We start from the raw sequence: 18,893 nt of genomic DNA on the forward strand, positions 1-18,893 counted from the left end.
TGAGTGTGCCACGCTGCTGAAAAGGATCCATTAAAAGTGGTAGCAATTATACAAACAGCATGGGTCCCCATGTGGTGACTTTCTATCTTTTCAACAATTTTGCTAAAAATGGTCCTTAATGTGAATCTGAGAGTGAAAATGTGCGAAAAAAAAAAAGAAGCCATTTAGAGACCCAAATCTTATCTGGGTAGAATAAATAAACTGATTGTCTCAGCATTATGTAAGATATCCTGAATCTGAATGGTCTCGTCCCTCTGATAGATTACAGACACTTGAATGATCATTTTTCATGCAGGCACATAAAATTGAATGTATATTTGATTATTCCAGGACACTTTCTAGGCCAACGGCAGCACCGACAACTCCAGTGAAGTGAACTAAACTCATCATTATACAGACATGAATACCAATGAGCTTTGTACGACCAACTCAGCATTCTACATGTTACATATTTCAGACGCTTTTTTACTCCACTGCAGTGTGTTGACTTGTTTTACATTTGCATTCCTTCTATAAAACTGTGACCTCTGCAGGTTGCACGCCTCCAGATGTACGTTCTCTATGAAAAGTCTGCAAAACAACTCGTCCTCTCACAAGCACAGAAAGAAAATGTGGGTTTAAATGATGTGACAGCTACATTTCTGTAAACAGCTGCTATCGAAAACATGTGATTAAAATCAGGAGGTGCCAGCATCTCACTCAAGCTGTGCTCAACATGGTCCATGACCCTAAAAGTAGGACAATACCAGGGGCAAAAGGGAGACTTTATGAAGCTTTTGAAACCAATGAACATCATTCCTTTTAGAAGTCAGAGGTAAAGGCAGAGGGTAGTGACAGAGGAGGATGAGATACGTCTAGAAATACTTAAAAGTGCCATTGATGTTACTGTACTGTGAGGGCTGAGAGAGGTTTGCAGAAGTGCAAAGACATGAAAGGCGTTTGTTCCTCTACCTTCTTCCAAGATCTTTTGATTGAAAAGCTTGAGGATAGCTGACAAGAGTAATACCATTTCAATGTGGTCTATTGTAGTTATAGCCACAAGTAAAGTTTTTAGCAGACTAAGCCTAGTGGCTTGCAGAAGAAAGAGTGGGTGTACAGAGATTTTCGGAGTCGTCTTACGGTGCCACATGACCTTGAGCTCATGTGAAAACAGTGCACAATCTGTTTGAGTGTTGGAAATGAAGCATGTAGCTAAAAATTTTTGTCCCGAACATTTAGGATGTGGTGAAGTGCTCTTTAGTTCTTTTGTAAACCCGGACTCATTTTCAATTCTTACCTTCGCCAAGGAGGTAATATTTCCACCAGTGTTTTTTTTTTTTGTCATTTGTTTGTTAGCAAAATTACGTCAAATATACCAAGTGGATTTTGACAAAATTTTAACCAAAGATAGACCTTACGTCATGGAAGATTCCTAAAATTTTATGGAATCTTCCATAACGTAAGGTCTGTCTTTGGTTAAAATGTGGTCAAAACCCATTAAGTGCATTTGACGTAATCCTTCTGAGGGGATCGGGATTAATATACAGATTCTAGATCAGTTTAAAGAATCTAAAAATCTCATCTCTCATCACTGGCAAAATTTCAAAATGTCTTATCTTGGTTCGTAATTGACCGATCTTTATGAAATGTGACTCAAAAAATGGGGGTGCCCATACATTTGGACCTACTGTATCGTCACTAATGGGAATATATATTTCTTACAAGTCTTTGAAGTGTGAACGACCATAGTACAATGATCTGGAGCATTGATCCACATAACTGCAAATATCTGGTAAAGAAGATATTTGGAGCTTGATGAACATTTTATGCTACTTTTTCCATCTACTGTGTTCCATGAAGCATCTTGACGTAATGATTGAAATACTAAGATTGTTTTTTTTTTGTTTTTTTTAATGTAGCAGACTTTTAACCATAATGGAATGGCTTTCAATGCCCCTGTATTTCTGTAAAAGGTTGAGTACCTTCCCTTCCACCCCTGAGCCCTTTGCAGGTTGAATCTATATTCTCTGCAGGTTTTTATGGCCCTTTTTCAGTGTGCACCGGGAAATGAAGACATCCCTGCAGCGTGCTTTAGCACAACATGTCAGTATTCATTTCTGTAACCCCTGTCTCTCTGTGTATCCAGCTATCCTCTTCATTCTCCTTCTCTCACTCAAAGCACACATTCACATCAGAGTTGAGGCAATCTTTGAAGCGGTTCCCAAACACACACGCACACACACACACACCTGCTTATCTGCTCTCACACCTTTGTCACACAGCAACATGCTGCTCTCTGTGGCGTCGGCATTTGCCAGGACACACTGTGGACTGATAAGAGCCTCACAGACTCTTCTGACTTCAATTATCATTCATGAGCAACGTGGGAGGACTGTCTCAGTGTTAAGGTTTCTCTATTTTTTTACAAGATCACACAGGACTGTTTTTTTTTTTTTATTTCTGCTTTGAGCATTCCTCAAAAGAGCCAAATTTAACCATCTTCATTTATAGCAGTTTTTAGATAAGACCCAGCCAAATGGAAGGGTTTTTAATTGCAACTTGAGTACCCTAGAAATCTCACAGGGTGGAGTAATGGTGTGTTCTGACACATGGAACACCAATTGGGAAACAATACATGCTGTTAGGATAATATAAGAACAAACAGAGTCGGTAACACATTACTTGAAGTTTTATACATAAGGCTGACATTACGCTGTCATTGGCCACGGTTACTTGATGTTTTATCATTCGGAATTAGTTATTCCGAATTAAATCATTCAGAATTAAAGTGTTCTGCTTCATGTTTACATGGTAATAGTAACTCCCGTATTGAGGTTTACATGGAAAACCAGTTAATTCCGCTTTAGGTGTGGGGGTTGGGAATACTCATGTCGAGAAACACACAACATCCATTTTATTGTTGGCTGTAACACAGAAGACCACATATGATAACTATTTTTTCCTTTATTTTGATTGCAGTTTTGAAGCATCAGCTCGACAATAACGCACTTTGGTCCACGGAAAAGCCCACAAAAGCCCAGTAAAACTCCGGAAAACAATAACCAGGAATAAAAAGTTGCTCCCTCATAAAGATAGTAGCTCTAACAACCGTTACAATGATAAACTTTGGCGATATTACAGCCTGTGCAGCAGTATGGGGATGCATTTACTCCATCTCGGGTATCACCCGTCCAGTGAAGCCTGTTCCGTTTGCTGATCTCCATGTTTTCATTATATCCATGTCTTTTAAGGCTCATTAAGTAGTGTCGGCTCTATTCCGGGCCATGTTGGATTATGTCGTCACCCAGCGCGTCATCGCCGCAAGTCGTAAATGCGCTGAACAACTGGAATAAACTTAAAGCGGCTTTAATTGTTGTTAACTTTTTACAAAAAAGAGGAACAATTTAATTCGGAATTAAAAACGGAACAATCCAGCTACCTAATTCGGAATTAAGTTTAATTCGGAAATAAAATAGCATTAGGAATTAAGTGTTTACAACATCAGGTTAAAGAGGAATTAACTTTTATTCCGCTTTAAAGAGGAATTAAAAGCTACCATGTAAACATGGCCACTATCTGTCATTAGCATGAATAAAATGTCATTAAGCCGTCATTAGCTGTGTTTCAATTATCCTTGGAAATGCGCAAAATCTCAATAGCGCAATTCAAACTGGTAACGGAAACACCAGTAATTCGAAAAACCACTCAAATATCGCTAAAATGTTTTTACGCTTTCATGAGGAGGAATTTCAGACGTTTTGACTTTTTCTGCAAATACACGTCACACAACGTCACGTACCTGGTCACATGACCACTTCTCTCAGAGAAAACAATGGCGCGGTACATGTAAATAGAAGAAGAAACCGGGACATTTCTTAGCATTAGACTTAAAATGTATTAGTGCCACATTAGACATGAAACAAGGTAGGGTTAAGGTTAGGGTTCAGGGTTAGGGTAACGAACAACTTTTATTGACAGCCCATCAGTGTTGGGAGTAACTAGTTATTTTTGTAATATATTACAGTAATATATTCCTTTTTGAAGTAACTCAGTAGTGTAAGTCATTACAAAAGTGAATCGTGGTAATCTATTACTTGTTACAATTAAAGTAACTCAAGTTACATGCATATTTCATTTAAGTGCACATTTGCTTTGTTTTCTCACTGTTTGCAATTATTTGAAGAAAAAAAGATGATCATTATCGTTAAATATAACTTATGGGGAACAAATAAGAGCTTTCTGCTCCTGAAACAGCAGAAGTATTTGAAACAAAACTCAGACCAATGTTATTCGAACACTATCAGTGTGATATAATTAGTGTTCTGGACCATAAGTAACTGAAAGTAGTAAAAACAGTAATATTGTAATACAAAATATATTACATTTTTGTCCCAGTAACTAGTAATATAAATATATTACAAGTTTAGAGTAACTTACTTAACACTGCAGCTTGATGACACCTTATTAATGCTAATGACAGGTGTCATGTGATAATACTGACAGAGCAATGTCAGCCTCTGTGTATAAAACTTCAAGTAAAGTGTTACCACCGAGTCTTATATAGTTGATGTCTTTCCCAGTTGACTGGAGTTGGCATTGGAAAGCACTCACAGATGGCCTGCTGAAAATACCAAGCAGCACTGAAGGCAGGAGGATGGTTTCAGAGATTGACTGCTGGTCTTTTGCCTCACATCATAAATCTTCCACGGACAAGCAGTCAAGTCCAACTTGAGGAGATAACTGATATCCCTTTCCAGAGTGGGCAGCAGTAACAGGGCTGTTGTCTACAAAGCTGAGCTTAGACAGAGGAGGTTATCCAAGGACGAACTACTCCAATTACAGCACTGTAAACATGGTACTATTGCGCTGCATTTTACATTAAAAGCGGTCTCAGCCAAGAAAATACATATAAAAAAATATGTTTAGTTTAAAAACGAAATTAATTTCTCATTGCAATATTAAATCTGTCAGGCTAGTTAATGAGCAAATGAGATAATAGAAATGATGTTATGTCTGCTTCGTCTTCTGTTCCCGACTGACTAATCCAAATTAAAATATTAAGCATTGAATTGCCTTCCACCATCTACAGCAGATTACCATCAGCAATCTATTCCAAAGGTTTGTGCAGCTACTTTTTATCACACAAAGAAAATGAAGTGATTGCATCAAATGTATATTCATCAGCATACTCATTTTAGGGAATTCTGTGAATAGAAATAATTACGTTTACTTTCCAGTGAGATGACAAAAAGAAAGGACAGCTTTGGAAATATGAACCTGTGGCCTGTCAAGCTTCCTCTGGACAGCAGCGAGGATCATTTAGCTGCAGTATCAATTCAATCTCCATTAACCCACAGCAGACAAGCTCATCACCATCAGCACCTGCAGGGTGACAAGAGACGGCAAATATCGATCAAGATATCCGATCATGTCTGCGATGAAGCTTGTACTATACCCTTGCTATCATTTTATTTTCTCACTCTGACAGACGAAGATCAATGTTGAAAATGAAATATGTTCCAGCCCCTGGCTTTCAATATAGTGACTATATTATGTCAGAGATGTGATATTACACTAGATATATCTATGTGCATACCATCCAACTTCTTGTCTCTACTTTTGTTTTGTATATAAGGAAAAATAACAAAAGATCAAGACTGCCATCATGTGGTCAAGATTCTGAAGTGTCTCCAGAATTTCTAAATTTAGGCAAGGCAAGGCAAGGCAAGGCAAGGCAAGGCAAATTTATTTATATAGCGCATTTCATACTCAAGGCAACTCAATGTGCTTTACATGATAAAACATTCAATTGTTTAAAATCAATAAGAACATTTAAATCAATAAGAACATTTAAAATCATCAGTAAAATCAATTAAAATCATCAGTAAAATCATCATTACATCAACAACATGACAAAAAATCTCTCTCTCAATCATATGCAGTAGAGAAAAAAAGTGCCTTTAACTTTGATTTAAAAATGTTCACATTGGATGCTGACTTCAGCTCCGCTGGCAGTTTGTTCCACTTCTTTGCAGCATAACAACTAAAAGCAGCATCACCATGTTTACTGTGAACTCTGGGCTCCACTATCTGATCTGTGTCCATAGATCTGAGAGACCTGCTGGGTTCATACCTGACTAACATGTCACTGATGTATTCTGGACCAAACCCATTCACAGATTTATACACCAGCAGCAGAACTTTAAAGTCTATTCTGAGGCTGACTGGGAGCCAGTGTAAAGACTTTAAAAGAACTGATGCAAGCATAGGGACAGTTATTAGTTTTACCCAACGCCTAAAAAAAGATTTAAATGCAGTCAAGGCAAAACAAACAAATAAAAGCAGTTGACCATTTAATGTCACTCTATTGCCTTACTACAATACATTTTCATCCATGGAACAAACTATGCATTATAAACCATCTTGTTGCAAGTGAAAAATAGGATATTTATCTATAAAAGCATTTGAGAGTAATGAGGTTTTACACGCAATATAATTTAAATCAATCTACACAGGTTAAGGAATGCCAGTCATTCTCAGTTGTGTTGATTTTTAAGTGAAACTACATCAAATTGTGAATATTATTTTTTTGCCATAAAACTTGCAGTGTTCAGACATCATTTTACAGCATGGACAAACATATCAGGTGATTATTTGTAGTTGTTGTTGTTGTTGTAATAGTAAGCACTAAATTTAGTATATTTAGACAACTAAACATGTCTAAGTGCATGCAGAAAATCAATATTTAATTTATTTGTAAAATATATATATATAAATATATATAAATTATAAATAAATAAATACATAAATGAATAAGAAAGAAAGAAAGAAAGAAAGAAAGAAAGAAAGAAAGGAAGGAAGGAAAGGAAAAGAAAAGAAAAGACAAGAAAAAAGTTTAGATTAAATAAAATACTTAATTTTTCAGCACATAAAATAAAAAAAAATAGAGAAAAAAAATTATGAAAAAATAAAAGCATTTACACCAAAAAGGTAGGCGATTTCTAGGACTCGGTGAAGCCAGGATAAACACAGAAAAATAATAGCAAACTATAGCATACTGCAACTGAGAGACATTAAAAATGCAACAAATTGTGTCTTTAAATAATTCAGTTTTAGTGTAGTTTTACATAAAAGATTTGAAGCAGATTTGAAGTATTAATATAATGTGCTTTGCTAAAAAAAAATTAAAAAATTGATCCTTAAAATAGCATCACTTTGTTGTTTCAATATTTCACACTTTTAACATTCAAAACAGGGTGTTTTGTTTTTTTATGCACAAAATCACTGCTAAACCAACACTGTTTTGTTTTTTTAGGCAGATAATTATCAAAGGTAACAAATTCATACATTAGTACACATGATAAAATATTAATAAATGTCTTATACTAGCGACAGCTTGTTGACGTTAGCTCATGTATGCAGCATGTGCTAGTAAAACTATCAAAACATAGCGCTCATTTAGCATTTCAAACTCTTTAAACTGACTAACGGCGGGCTACATATATTTAATAAGTACAGGAATTAGTAATAGCTTCTGTCTTTTCTGTCTGTCTCCTGATTATTTACCTTTTCCATTCAACGAAGGGTCCATGTTTGTTTGAAGCGCCTCACACATGAAGCGGACTGCTCTGCGTTGCCAGATAAGAACAGTATTTATACCCATAAACTGTCAAAACCCCACCACGTTCTTCAAGCACCTAAAACCCAACCTGGCAACACAGCTTCCGCAGCAGCTCACTCTCCTGTCCGTGCTGCTGCACTGTTATAAAAGTTTTTAAGGAAATTAAGACATACTTCTTTATTATCATTCATTCATTATTTATTTAAGAAATGAAATTTGATAAAATGTCTTAAAGTGTCATTATTTGTTTGTATTTTTTGTCCAGCTGCTCCATTAATTAGCTATCGGACCTCATGCTAGCCGTTAGCTAGTTCATAAAGCTGTGCTCAAAATTATACAAACACCCATTATAATTATAGCAGCAGTAGTTGAAGTTAATAAAATCCTCCTGATTACTCTTGTAGACATAAAAAAAAGTCAAAAGTAAAAAAAAAAAAAATGTAGAAACTTGCCACCAAGGCCAGTTGAATGTGGCTCCTTTAATGCAGGTTTTAGATGTAGCAATGCTAGCATTAGCTCATCTTAATAAATACTAAATATTTACCACTGTTTCTCAATCTCAATTTTTGTGCAGACAATTTGTTGTACATTAAAAATATTTATTTTTGTTATGAAATGTTTACAGATGTATTCTTTTTATATATTAGTTTATCTTCCCTTTATGCTTTCAGGTAATTAAACATGTACATTTGCCAAAAAGAGAAGACATTGTTTTGTATTCACACACTGGACTCTCTACACTCAAAGGGCTTAAATGTAGATTTTGACATGAATGCTTTGTTACAAAATCTAAAAAATTGTTTTAGGCAGTGCATTTGTGTATGCAGTGTCCTCATCCTTTATGTCATATTTGTTCTATTTCCATACTATCTATTTGTGTTTATAATTAATTTTCTCTGTAGTTTAGTTGTCTTTATGTGTAGATTCTGATGGATATGTAAAATGCTTTACTTTACTTTATTCATCATGGCTGTGCAGTCAGGACTACAAACTCCTCCTCCTCTTGCTTCTGAACTACATCTCCCACGTGATCAGGAATGGTGTAGCAAAGGTGTGACTGATTGCTTGTATCACAAAAAGCCTGTTCATTGTAACCATACTGTTTGTTACCCTGATGAAGGTCCTCTGACTGAAAGCTTGGCTAAAAAATGTTTTTTACTTGCATTAATCCAAGTGTGCAGATCTCTGTTTTTTTGCACAGATTAGTTTATGAAAATGAGTTTTGGGCCCAGAATGATGATTTTAATGCACATTCTATTATTGATAAAGTCATTATGTCTATGACTATTGTCAGATAATAATGTTCAGGCTTTAGTTGTACTGATAACACTATGCAGCAGAGGGCAGTAAAGTACCTTATATCAGGACTTCTTATTAGTATTCCTTTCCTGTGTGATTTCTATGTTCAGGGGGAAAAAGACTCTCAAAAGGATGTACATGCTGCACCTAATCTCACCAATGAAAGCCTAAGCTCAGAAATCCAGCTAAAAAGAAATTGAATGTTAATAATGCATTAGTGGAGATTTCTCCATAAATCATAAATCTCCCTGATCTCACTTTTCCTGGATTGACATGATCTTATGAAGGTCTTCAACATGCAGATTGCTCATCACTAGGGATACTGTGAATTACCTCCTCATATCCAATGTAAACAGCTTGATCTTCAGTAAATCTGATCTAATATAACCTTCTATTCCACTCTTTAAGGATTAAAAAGCTCTGCACTTTAGAGGAATAATCCTCACTCACTCTGTGTATGTCTTGGCCTAAATGACTGTATTAGACTACGGCTTTATGGAGGTGAAGGCTGACTCGGTATGTAAACTCACTCACATCCACTCTGAAAACTGCATAAAAGGCTTTTCAAAAAATATCTTTAGAAATATATTAGTATATACAGAACGTGTGAGATCATTTAAGCCATTGTTCTATTTAATACATTAAATAGAATAATGAATAATAGAAGCATTCTTTACCTAAATGAGGCTTAGAAACTGTTCCCCAAAGACACACCCCTAATTTGAACCCTCTTTTAAAAACCTGTATGGGGTTCAGAAGTTAAATCAAGGAAGTAAAGAAGAAAATGATAAACCAAGCAAGGTGAAGCATCTCAATTGCACATAACTTTTTGGTCTGGGAGCACTATGTTCTTGTTTGGTGCTTACTTTTAAATCAATATTTTCTGTAACCACCTCAGAGGAAATGTGACATTTTATTACCGCCCCCAAGCAGGTAACATTTTCACCAGCATTTATTTATTTTGTTTGTTTGTCTGTTAGCAGGATTTTTTCAAATGTACAAAACAGATTTGGACAAAATCTTTACCAAAGACAGAGACTAAGGTCATGGAAGATTCCAATTTTTTTTGGATCAATATACTGACTCTAGAGTTTCAGCTCTCATAATCAAAAAAGAATGTCTATTTGTACGGTTGCCGTACGGACAACCCCCGGTGTTATTGGTACGTTTACCAAAGTACAAGTAGGTGGCGTCTTAGCGTTAGGTTATAACCCAATATCGCAAATAATTTTTATGGTTAGGTTTAGGGTAAGGTTTAGTCTATAGTCACGTGACCTAAACTGGTCAATGAGGGGTGCTGCGTACGGATAGAATGTCAGTATATTGATACGGCAACCGTACGGATAGCCACTGCCATCAACGGCAAAATTTATCAGTTCTTAGTTGACCGATATTTTTGAAATTTTGCGCAGTTATGTCGGGTTCGTTCCTCAATTACCCCACAAGTTCAATCATGATCGGATTCAGATTGCACATTTTATCGCGATGTTTTGAAAAAATGGGGGTGCCCATACATTTCAACCTACTGTATCATCATTAATGGGGATAGAAATTCCTTAGTGTGAATGAACAGTGCACACTTGCACCCCTGCATATACTGAGAAAGATTATAGTGACTAAGCCAAGCATGCAGCTGGGGACTGTCACCTAATGAGCCTGGTCAGCAGAGCATCATGTGACAACAGGTAGCCATACACGCACAACAAGGCCCACTTTGGCCATTTCCTCCATTCAGTAACGCTGCCACCGCATTTACTACTATCTCAAAATAAATAAATGTGGAAGAATTGACACCAAAAGCCACATTTAATAAACTGCAATTCCTATCTCATGTTTCATCTTCTTGATTTTACACCATATAAAATGAAGGACAGACTTTTGTAAGAGTACAAGAAAACATTGATCAAATTGTGCCATAGTGAAAGAGAGTATATCAATTATATACAGTGTGATAAACAGCAACAATGACTTTCTTCCTCTTTTAAGAGGTCTGTCGGTGAGATCTTTCTGATTCAAAATGTCACTTTTTTACCACTGTACAATAAGATTAACATAGATGCCACAAATGAACTCTCACACTCGGACGTTTCATTGGAAAAATTGGTATGTTGTGCTTTTTACTGGATAAATTAATACTCATCTGGCTCAAATATATTATTGTGGGACACTCAGTATATACATTCAGATGTTTACACCCACGCTATCAGAGCTTCCCGTCTATAGATTAGCAAAATGGTTTGCTTTAAAGATAAAAGTCGGTTGGATCCTTCTGTGCAGCAGCCAATCAGATGACTGTTCTTCTTACAGAAGTCCAGACATAGGAATCAGGATAAACCTGATGTATGGTGGCTAAGTACACATACCGAGAGCAGCAGGGCTCATGAGTGTAATGGTCCTCAATGTTGTCGCACTGACTATGAGCTTTTCTGCTCTTCTGCAGGACTCTGAGGGTTACTGGCCTTCTCCTCGGCCGCCTGCGTTTCCTTTGTGCCATCTAGCAACGCGTCGTGTGACACGGTCCCCAACACTTTAGCACTGTGCTCCTGTGCCTTGGCCCTGAGTGCAGCGATGCTGTTCTCTCTCAGTTCCTCTTTAGAAATGGTGGACTTGCCTCCTGGTCTCTTCTCCTCCACCTCAGTGTCTTCAGCCCTCTGAGAGATTGGCTGCCGAGGTGTATCGCACCGTCCTGTCGCTGCTGGAGTCACTGTCTCGGCTGACTTTTTGTGCATCCCTGTAAAGAGTTGCGGGTATTCAGATTTAGAATAGCGTCTGTTGATTGGTAAGCCATCTTGGACTGAAAACAGCAAGCAAAAATAGTTTAGGTTTAGAGAATAATGCGTATTAGGGGATTATTGGATGTTAATCTTGCCTAATAATTCAAAGCAAACAGCAAACAGAGCCTCCAGTGATTAGAAGAAGTTTTTGAGAACGTAAAGATGTAGAAGTATTGAGCATCTACTAGAAAACGAGTCCTTACCGAGCAGCCAGGGAGCACAGGACTCCATGATGCCGTCTTTAGCTGACTTGAGGATGGACTCTGGCAGAGGGATGGAATGCCTCACCATGGCTCCATACAGTCCATACTCTGCCATCACAGTGCTGCGACCCCAGCATTTCTCCCTCTTCCTCCACTTAGCTCTGCGGTTTTGAAACCACACCTGTGAGGGCAGAAGGAAGCCCTCAATTACGAGTTAAATTCTCTGCGCCAGCAGACAAGTATAGGATGTGAATGTAAGCAGGTCATTGCTTCAGACACTCAAACAAATAAGGCAGTGGCTATCCGTACGGTTGCTGTATCAATATACCAACATTCTATCCGTACTCAGCCCCCCTCATTGGCCAGTTTAGGTCACGTGACTAAGACTAAACCTAACCGCAAAACCTTTACCTAACCCTAAAACACTACGTACGTGTACTTTGGTACTTCGTGTGACTAAGACTAAACCTTACCCTAAACCTAACCATAACCATAACCATAACCATAAATTGTAATGACATTGGGTTATAACCTAAACCTAACCCTAACCCTAAACCTAAACTTAATCCTAACCCTAATCCTAACCCTAATCCTAAAATTATACGTACGTGTACTTCGGTAAACGTACAAATAGCTCCGGGGGTTGTTCGTACGGCAACCGTACGAATAGACACTTTGAACAAATAATATGTGTAATCTCTGCAGCACGTTTTAAATCCACTTCCAGTTCTCGCATTATTTCTGACTAGGGCTGTGATTCACATTATTAGTTAGTTAAGTAATCTAAACTACTCATTAGTAAATCTGGATACACTGTAAAAAAATATATTTCTTTTTCTGTAAAAAAAAGAAAGAAAGAAAAAAAAAGAAGAAGAAGGCAATAACCAAAACACAAATGATTCATTATTCTAACTATTGTTCTGTGTTGATGTTAAAATGTTTGTTTGTTTTTTGCATGTGTTTTGCATGCTTTGGATTTTCAAAATTGCGTTAAACAATTTAAACACAGGTACAATCGTTCCTGGTCAGTGGTGAAGAACTTGACGGTTGAATTTGGGTTTTTTAGTTAATTTGAGGAGGATTTTTGTTGAGTTTGTATGTTTTAACAGCAGTGCCTTATATATTATAGTTAAAAGGTCTTTTTTTGTTTAAACATTTAGGATTTATGTTGTGTATTTGGATCTAAGTTCTAAGATCGGCTAAACATCATAAGCTTTGTGTCCTTCAGCCCCTTTTCTTGCACGGCGCCTTTTCTTTTACAGCTGTTGCCAGTTTGTTGCTTGTGCTTATCTGAAATAAACGAATAAAATCACAGAAAAATACTGTACAACGATGTTCAATAGTGTATTTTATTATTATTATTATTATTATTATTATTATTATTATTATTATTATTATTATAGCCCAGTGGTCCAACAACTATTGTAACCTTGGTACTACTTGTAAAACATTGCTTTCTTTAAACTTTGTTGATAAAAATTATATCACCTCAGTTTTTTTGTTTTTTTGCAATAACACAAAAAGTTATAACATTAATTACCATTATTTGCAATTCTAAGGTTTTAAGATGTACTTCAACAACATCATAATGGAAAGAAGAATGCCAGTACAAAACGATTTTTGAATTATGATGAGGACTAAAATTGAAACTCACCCATGCATTTTGTTCCATGGGACTAGATTATTATAATTTTTTACCTTATTGAAAATAATTTGGAAAAGCTGTGCTTATTATAGATCTCTAGGCTTATTTTCAATGTTCACATAATATCTATCTTTTATTAAATATTTATTAAAAATAAATAATTTTACCATACAAAGCACTCAATAATTTTAACCTAATATACAGTATGTTAATGGTTACAGCTATAATTCCCAACATAAAATTGGTAACTGGATTAAAGGTTGACTTTTTAAAATGTGAGGCAGAGCATTAAGGATCAGTTTGGATCTCAGATCAGGGGTTTAGCACTCACTCTTCTTTAAAGACTTAAAACCTTCCTAATCAGTATGAATACCTGCTAAACCAACTCCTTTCCTTAGCTATGCTGCTGTAGGTTTATAGATATCCTTGTGGTGCAGAAAGCATCTTGAAACTGTTTCAAAAAGTATAAAAGTGCATCTTAACTTACTAGTGTATAGTAGTTACAGTTACAAAAAATGATAAATGGGGAGGAGCATGCACAGAGGCTTCCTATTGGCTCCCCAGTCCAAAATAAAACACGATAACCAAGAAAAAATAAAGGATTTTGTTCTATACGGCCTGGTTCTTTTGCTCTATAGTTCATTATGAACATGTTTCCCCAGGAAATACAGCATATTAACAAGTAACAGGAACAGCGCTTGCTATAAAGTGACAATCCGGCATCAAAATTGTACAGAATTTATAATGAACGCGCACACATGCATGTTTAGTTCGATTTGGGACTGAAATTTGTTTCTGTTTAATATTTATCTATTAACAGTTAAAAAAAGAATTAATGCAGCCAAACTGTATCTATAATTACAGTACATTATAGAATAGAATAGAATAGAATAGAATAGAATAGAATAGAATAGAATAGAATAGAATAGAGGGGAAATTCACATTTGCAGCAACACAGTAAAAGAGCAGAGAATAAGAACAAAAATAAAGACTAACAAGAATTACTGACATGAATTACAAAAACAACAACAGCAGCAGAAAGAAAAACAACAAATGTGCAAATAATACTATAATATTATAAATGGTAAATATTATAGTTAATAATATTCAGGTTTGTCAAGTGAGATGCATGTTGTCATACAATTATTTTGTACCAATGATACATTTGGGAGAGGATCCGGGGTTCCAAACTCACCTAGGGCCCCAATTTGTTCTCTGTTCTTTATTTTCCTTATGCTTAACCCAAACTAAAAAACAGTCTGTCTCCATCTCTGAACCAGGTTCTTCTTTGTAATTATAAGCAATGCTGTATGATTGATTAGCTGAATAAAAATCCGAATTTCAGGAGGTATTTTAAAGTTGATCTGTGTGATTCAAAGTGACCTGAGATAACAACTGTCCCGTGTGAATTCAGTCCATTGATTTCCCTCAGGCTGCTGCTGCTGCTGCTGCTCAGTGCTACAGGTGGAAGTGACACCTCTGCCTCCTGTCACTGCTCATCTGCATCACGTGATGCCTTCACAGAGCAGGACAGTCCACTATGTGTGTGTGTGTGTGTGTGTGTGTGTGTGTGTGTGTGTGTGTGTGTGTGTGTGTGTGTGTGTGTGTGTGTGTGTGTGTGTGTGTGTGTTAAACACTCTGCTGGCCTTGTGCTGCTGCAGACTGCCAGTGCAGGGGGACAGCAGATTAAGGATTGAAACATCGTTTGAAAGTGTATTTTTTCTGTTATTTCCGACGTTATAGCACTGATGCCCTGTTTATGAGAGATTGCTAATCTGGAGTTTGTGTGATGTGATGTGATGTGAGCAGAGGGTGCTGAGTGAGGACTGGAGCAGCGACCCTGGGGCGCACACAGGCTGATTGAAAAATAAGTTAATTTCAGGCCCGATCGATGGCGGCCAGGCGGGCAAATATCACGGGAAATTAAACCACCGGGACTCCGGGGAGCGACGCTATTGACCCGCGCTAATAAATTCAATGTAGTTATTTCATTTGATCTCCCTGCGTCTCAGCAGCACAGCCAGGCCTCCAGAGCTCGTCTGATTTAACTAATTACACTCAATGAGAAAATTGGGTGTTAATTTTATTTAGGGGTTGGGAGGCGACTTATTTATTTATTTATTTATTTCCCTTTATTATTTATCCACGGCTGTGGCTGTTGCAGGCCGTAATGAGAATGAGATTAAAAGGCGGCCCCGGCAGATGGATGGTCCGGGTCACACTGCAATCTCAGTCCGCCTTGATAGCTTTGATTAGGTCGTTAGCAGGAGATCTGCTCCCTTACAACTAATGGTTTTACATCCGACTGATGCTGATGATCAGCTGCACATATTCAGCCTGGAGAGGAGAACAGGCTTTGTTCACAGCCTCAGATTTAAAACACAAACGCAAAACATATCTCTATATGCAAATAAACGACAGGTTCAGACTATTTTAGACTATTTGTTTTTCTAAAAATGGTTCATCACACGATTTTCTCCATTGAGTCACAATAATTATCCCACATTAAACATTGATTTAAAGTGTATCCTATATATTTTCCGTGATATTAAGACGAATAACATTTGGTTTGAAATTCTATATGAATAGTTGGCTTTTATTTGGCCAATCCTTTTTAGATTTTAAAAAACAAAACATATAAATCCCTTGAAGCTATATATTATCACTGTATCCCCGTTTTGTGATTAAAAATGATCTAACACAGTTATTGCATAATAGTAGTAATAATAATAATAACTATTATTATTATTATTATTATTATTATTAATAATATTATTACCTGTATTAATAATCTCTGTCGAGTCTCTCTGAATTCTTTTTAGATATTTTTGTCTAGCTGCCTGAGCAGAATGGAGCTTGTAATGTAAAATACATTTTATGTGGAGTTTGTGTATTAATTCAAAACTACTTCAAAATATATGAACAAAAAAAAAATCTCAATAAAATAAAAGTTAGGTATACAATGACCAAGAAGATAATCAAATCTATAACTAGGCTACGATAACGTTATAGTATTTTGTTTTTTCCAAATTAAGATTACTTTGTTAAGTTTATGCATGGCACAAAAAAATGTATTAGCTGCCTGCTTTATTTTACGACTACAGAGTTACAATTATTACTAAGATGTATGAACTTCTTTAAGTTATGTTTTTCATCATTTAATTGCCCATGAGGATTGATTATTATTATCTCCTTTTAGTTGAAAACTGATTTGTTAAATTACTAACTGAAGTGATTGTTATGTCATAAAAGGAGCTTATAGTAGTCAAAATAATTGGTCATGGTCACAAAGTATTTACTAAAGTGATACATGCATTTTCCCCCTATTTTTTCTCCAATTAATAATAATAATTTCTATTTTTTTATTGTTTATTAGGCCCTCCACCATCGTTCTTTCAATAGTGAAGCGACCTCCATATGTTTTCTCACATCCAACATCTGGACAACAGAGGTTGGCTCATTTAATTCCAGCAAGGCTTTTAGTTATGAATTAATATATGCTATATTAATGTGCAAGAATGTTTTCATGTTGCATTTCTCCACATATGTAAGATATTTTATGATCTAATTTCTATCTTAAATTAATATTTAAAATTTTTGTGTGCTGACAGTGGAATATTTTATGAATTCTGCATAATACAGAACCCTATATTCAAATGCATTTAACAAAAATAAAGCAAATCAAATTTGCAGTTTATAGCAAAAATGAAAAAAAAAAAAAAAAAACTAAAACAAATGGTAAAAGTGTAAAAATACAATGTATGATATTAGTATTATTTACCTGTATTCTGTCTTCTGGCAGCTCTGTTTTCATGGCCAGCATCTCTCGGGCATAAACATCTGGGTAATGTGCTTCATTAAAGGCCTTTTCCAGCTCCTCCAGCTGAAATGAGGTGAATATGGTCCTATGTGGAAAAACGGATTATTATTTTAATCTTCACAGGACTTTTGCAAATTTCAGTAAATCCCTAAAAAAAAGAAGATTATCAGTAAAAGAAGCACAGATTAATTCATTATTTTAAATAAATAAATAAAATGTGATATTGCATTTATAAGGAATATGTGGTGCATCAACCTTGATAACAAATTATTGCATATTAAGACCACAAAACGATTTTCAAAAGAAGTCAAATAATCCAAGTATTAAAACCACACATTAATGTGATTTATTTCCATTTAAGATACATTTCTTCTATAGACAATATATAACTCAAATAAACAAATGAAACACTGACCGGTGACGCCTTTTCTTGCGTTTCTTGCTTTGACTCATTGAATTCTTTGATAGTTTTCTTTCGTTTGATGATAAATCTTCTGAGTCTGGATTAAAAACGGGAACAAAAAAAAGGTTATGGTTAAATGACAATAAATAGATATACCTTTTATTGTAACAGTTCATTTAAAAACCTTATTAATATTATAAATAATAATAATAATTGGCCACATGCATGGATGATGATATTAGTTTCCTTGGTGTGTACCTGAGCTGGCGGACTGGCTGGTGTCCAATGGGCCGGACCTGCTGTGTGTCTGCATGTGAACATTTTGTCCATCCGTTAGAACCGTCTCCAAAAACGCTGGTTGGCTGTAAAACGAAGGAATCCCACCGGGCCCGATTAATCCCATCCCAGCAACACCCACACCGGCGGTGCTCAGCATGGACCGAGCCGCGATCAGGTGCGCCCCGGCCGGCAGTGAGCTCAGCGGGTACCTGGGTGCTGCGCTCGGCTCCTTGTTCAGGCCCAGGATCTCCTGGATGCCGAACCCGGTGCACCTGTGCGGCTGCTGGGTCGCGATGCTGCTGCTCTTCGGCTGCAGGCTGTTAGTATTACCGCCTACTGAGCTTTTCTCCGACTGATTCAAACTTTCCGATAAAACATCGCCCTGCTGCTTCCCCGTCATGATGCAGCGCTCCTAAAAAAAAAAAGAGGCCTATTTCTTATTGTTATAATTCCGATTAGGTCCCCAGTGTATGATCCGCTCCGTGCAACACACACACATAGAAAGAGTCCAGGAGAAAATGGTCCTTTTATCCAACAGGTCCATCCCAACAAGAGGCAGGGGCTTCCAGCCAATCAGCTGCAAGGATACAGGATTCCTGTGGATCAGGGATGCAGCACATAGGCCCTAAACGCCCTCCTCAGATATGCATTTTCTCCTGGACTGTATGGATGGTAGGAGAAGGATTCAAACTATTTTACACAAAAATGAATGAACATATTCCTTTTTTTTTTTTTTTTGTATACTGTCAACATGCAGCTGACAGAAAAAGGCAAAAGAGCAGAAAGAAAACAAACGTACGTTCAGTTATATCAAATAGCCTATTTTAAAGATGTATTTGCTAAAATAATAATACTTTGCTATATAGAAAA

The 18,893-nt window shown here is 36.5% G+C and overlaps 1 protein-coding gene across 1 annotated transcript; it reads right to left on the bottom strand.

Moving 5' to 3' along the window:
• Nucleotides 1-11,313: 11,313 nt before the first annotated feature.
• vsx2 (visual system homeobox 2) lies at nucleotides 11,314-18,423 on the bottom strand. The gene is made up of 5 exons (XM_028438076.1): nucleotides 18,003-18,423; nucleotides 17,757-17,841; nucleotides 17,303-17,426; nucleotides 11,877-12,057; nucleotides 11,314-11,630 (listed from the first exon to the last, which is right to left on the bottom strand). The coding sequence occupies exons 1-5, from the start codon at nucleotides 18,421-18,423 to the stop codon at nucleotides 11,314-11,316; spliced, it is 1,128 nt and encodes a 375-aa protein (XP_028293877.1).
• Nucleotides 18,424-18,893: the final 470 nt, after the last annotated feature.

Source organism: Gouania willdenowi, chromosome 22, assembly GCF_900634775.1.
Source record: "Gouania willdenowi chromosome 22, fGouWil2.1, whole genome shotgun sequence".
NCBI classification, from domain to species: domain Eukaryota; kingdom Metazoa; phylum Chordata; class Actinopteri; order Blenniiformes; family Gobiesocidae; genus Gouania; species Gouania willdenowi.

Excerpts from the sequence above, each read along its gene's own strand:
- vsx2 (XM_028438076.1), bottom strand. The coding sequence starts at position 18,423 with ATGACGGGGAAGCAGCAGGGCGATGTTTTATCGGAAAGTTTGAATCAG. Across the intron at positions 17,427-17,756 it reads CGCAAGAAAAGGCGTCACCG|GACCATATTCACCTCATTTC; the intron begins GTCAGTGTTTCA and ends TTTTCCACATAG. Across the intron at positions 12,058-17,302 it reads TGCCAGAAGACAGAATACAG|GTGTGGTTTCAAAACCGCAG; the intron begins GTAAATAATACT and ends CTGCCCTCACAG.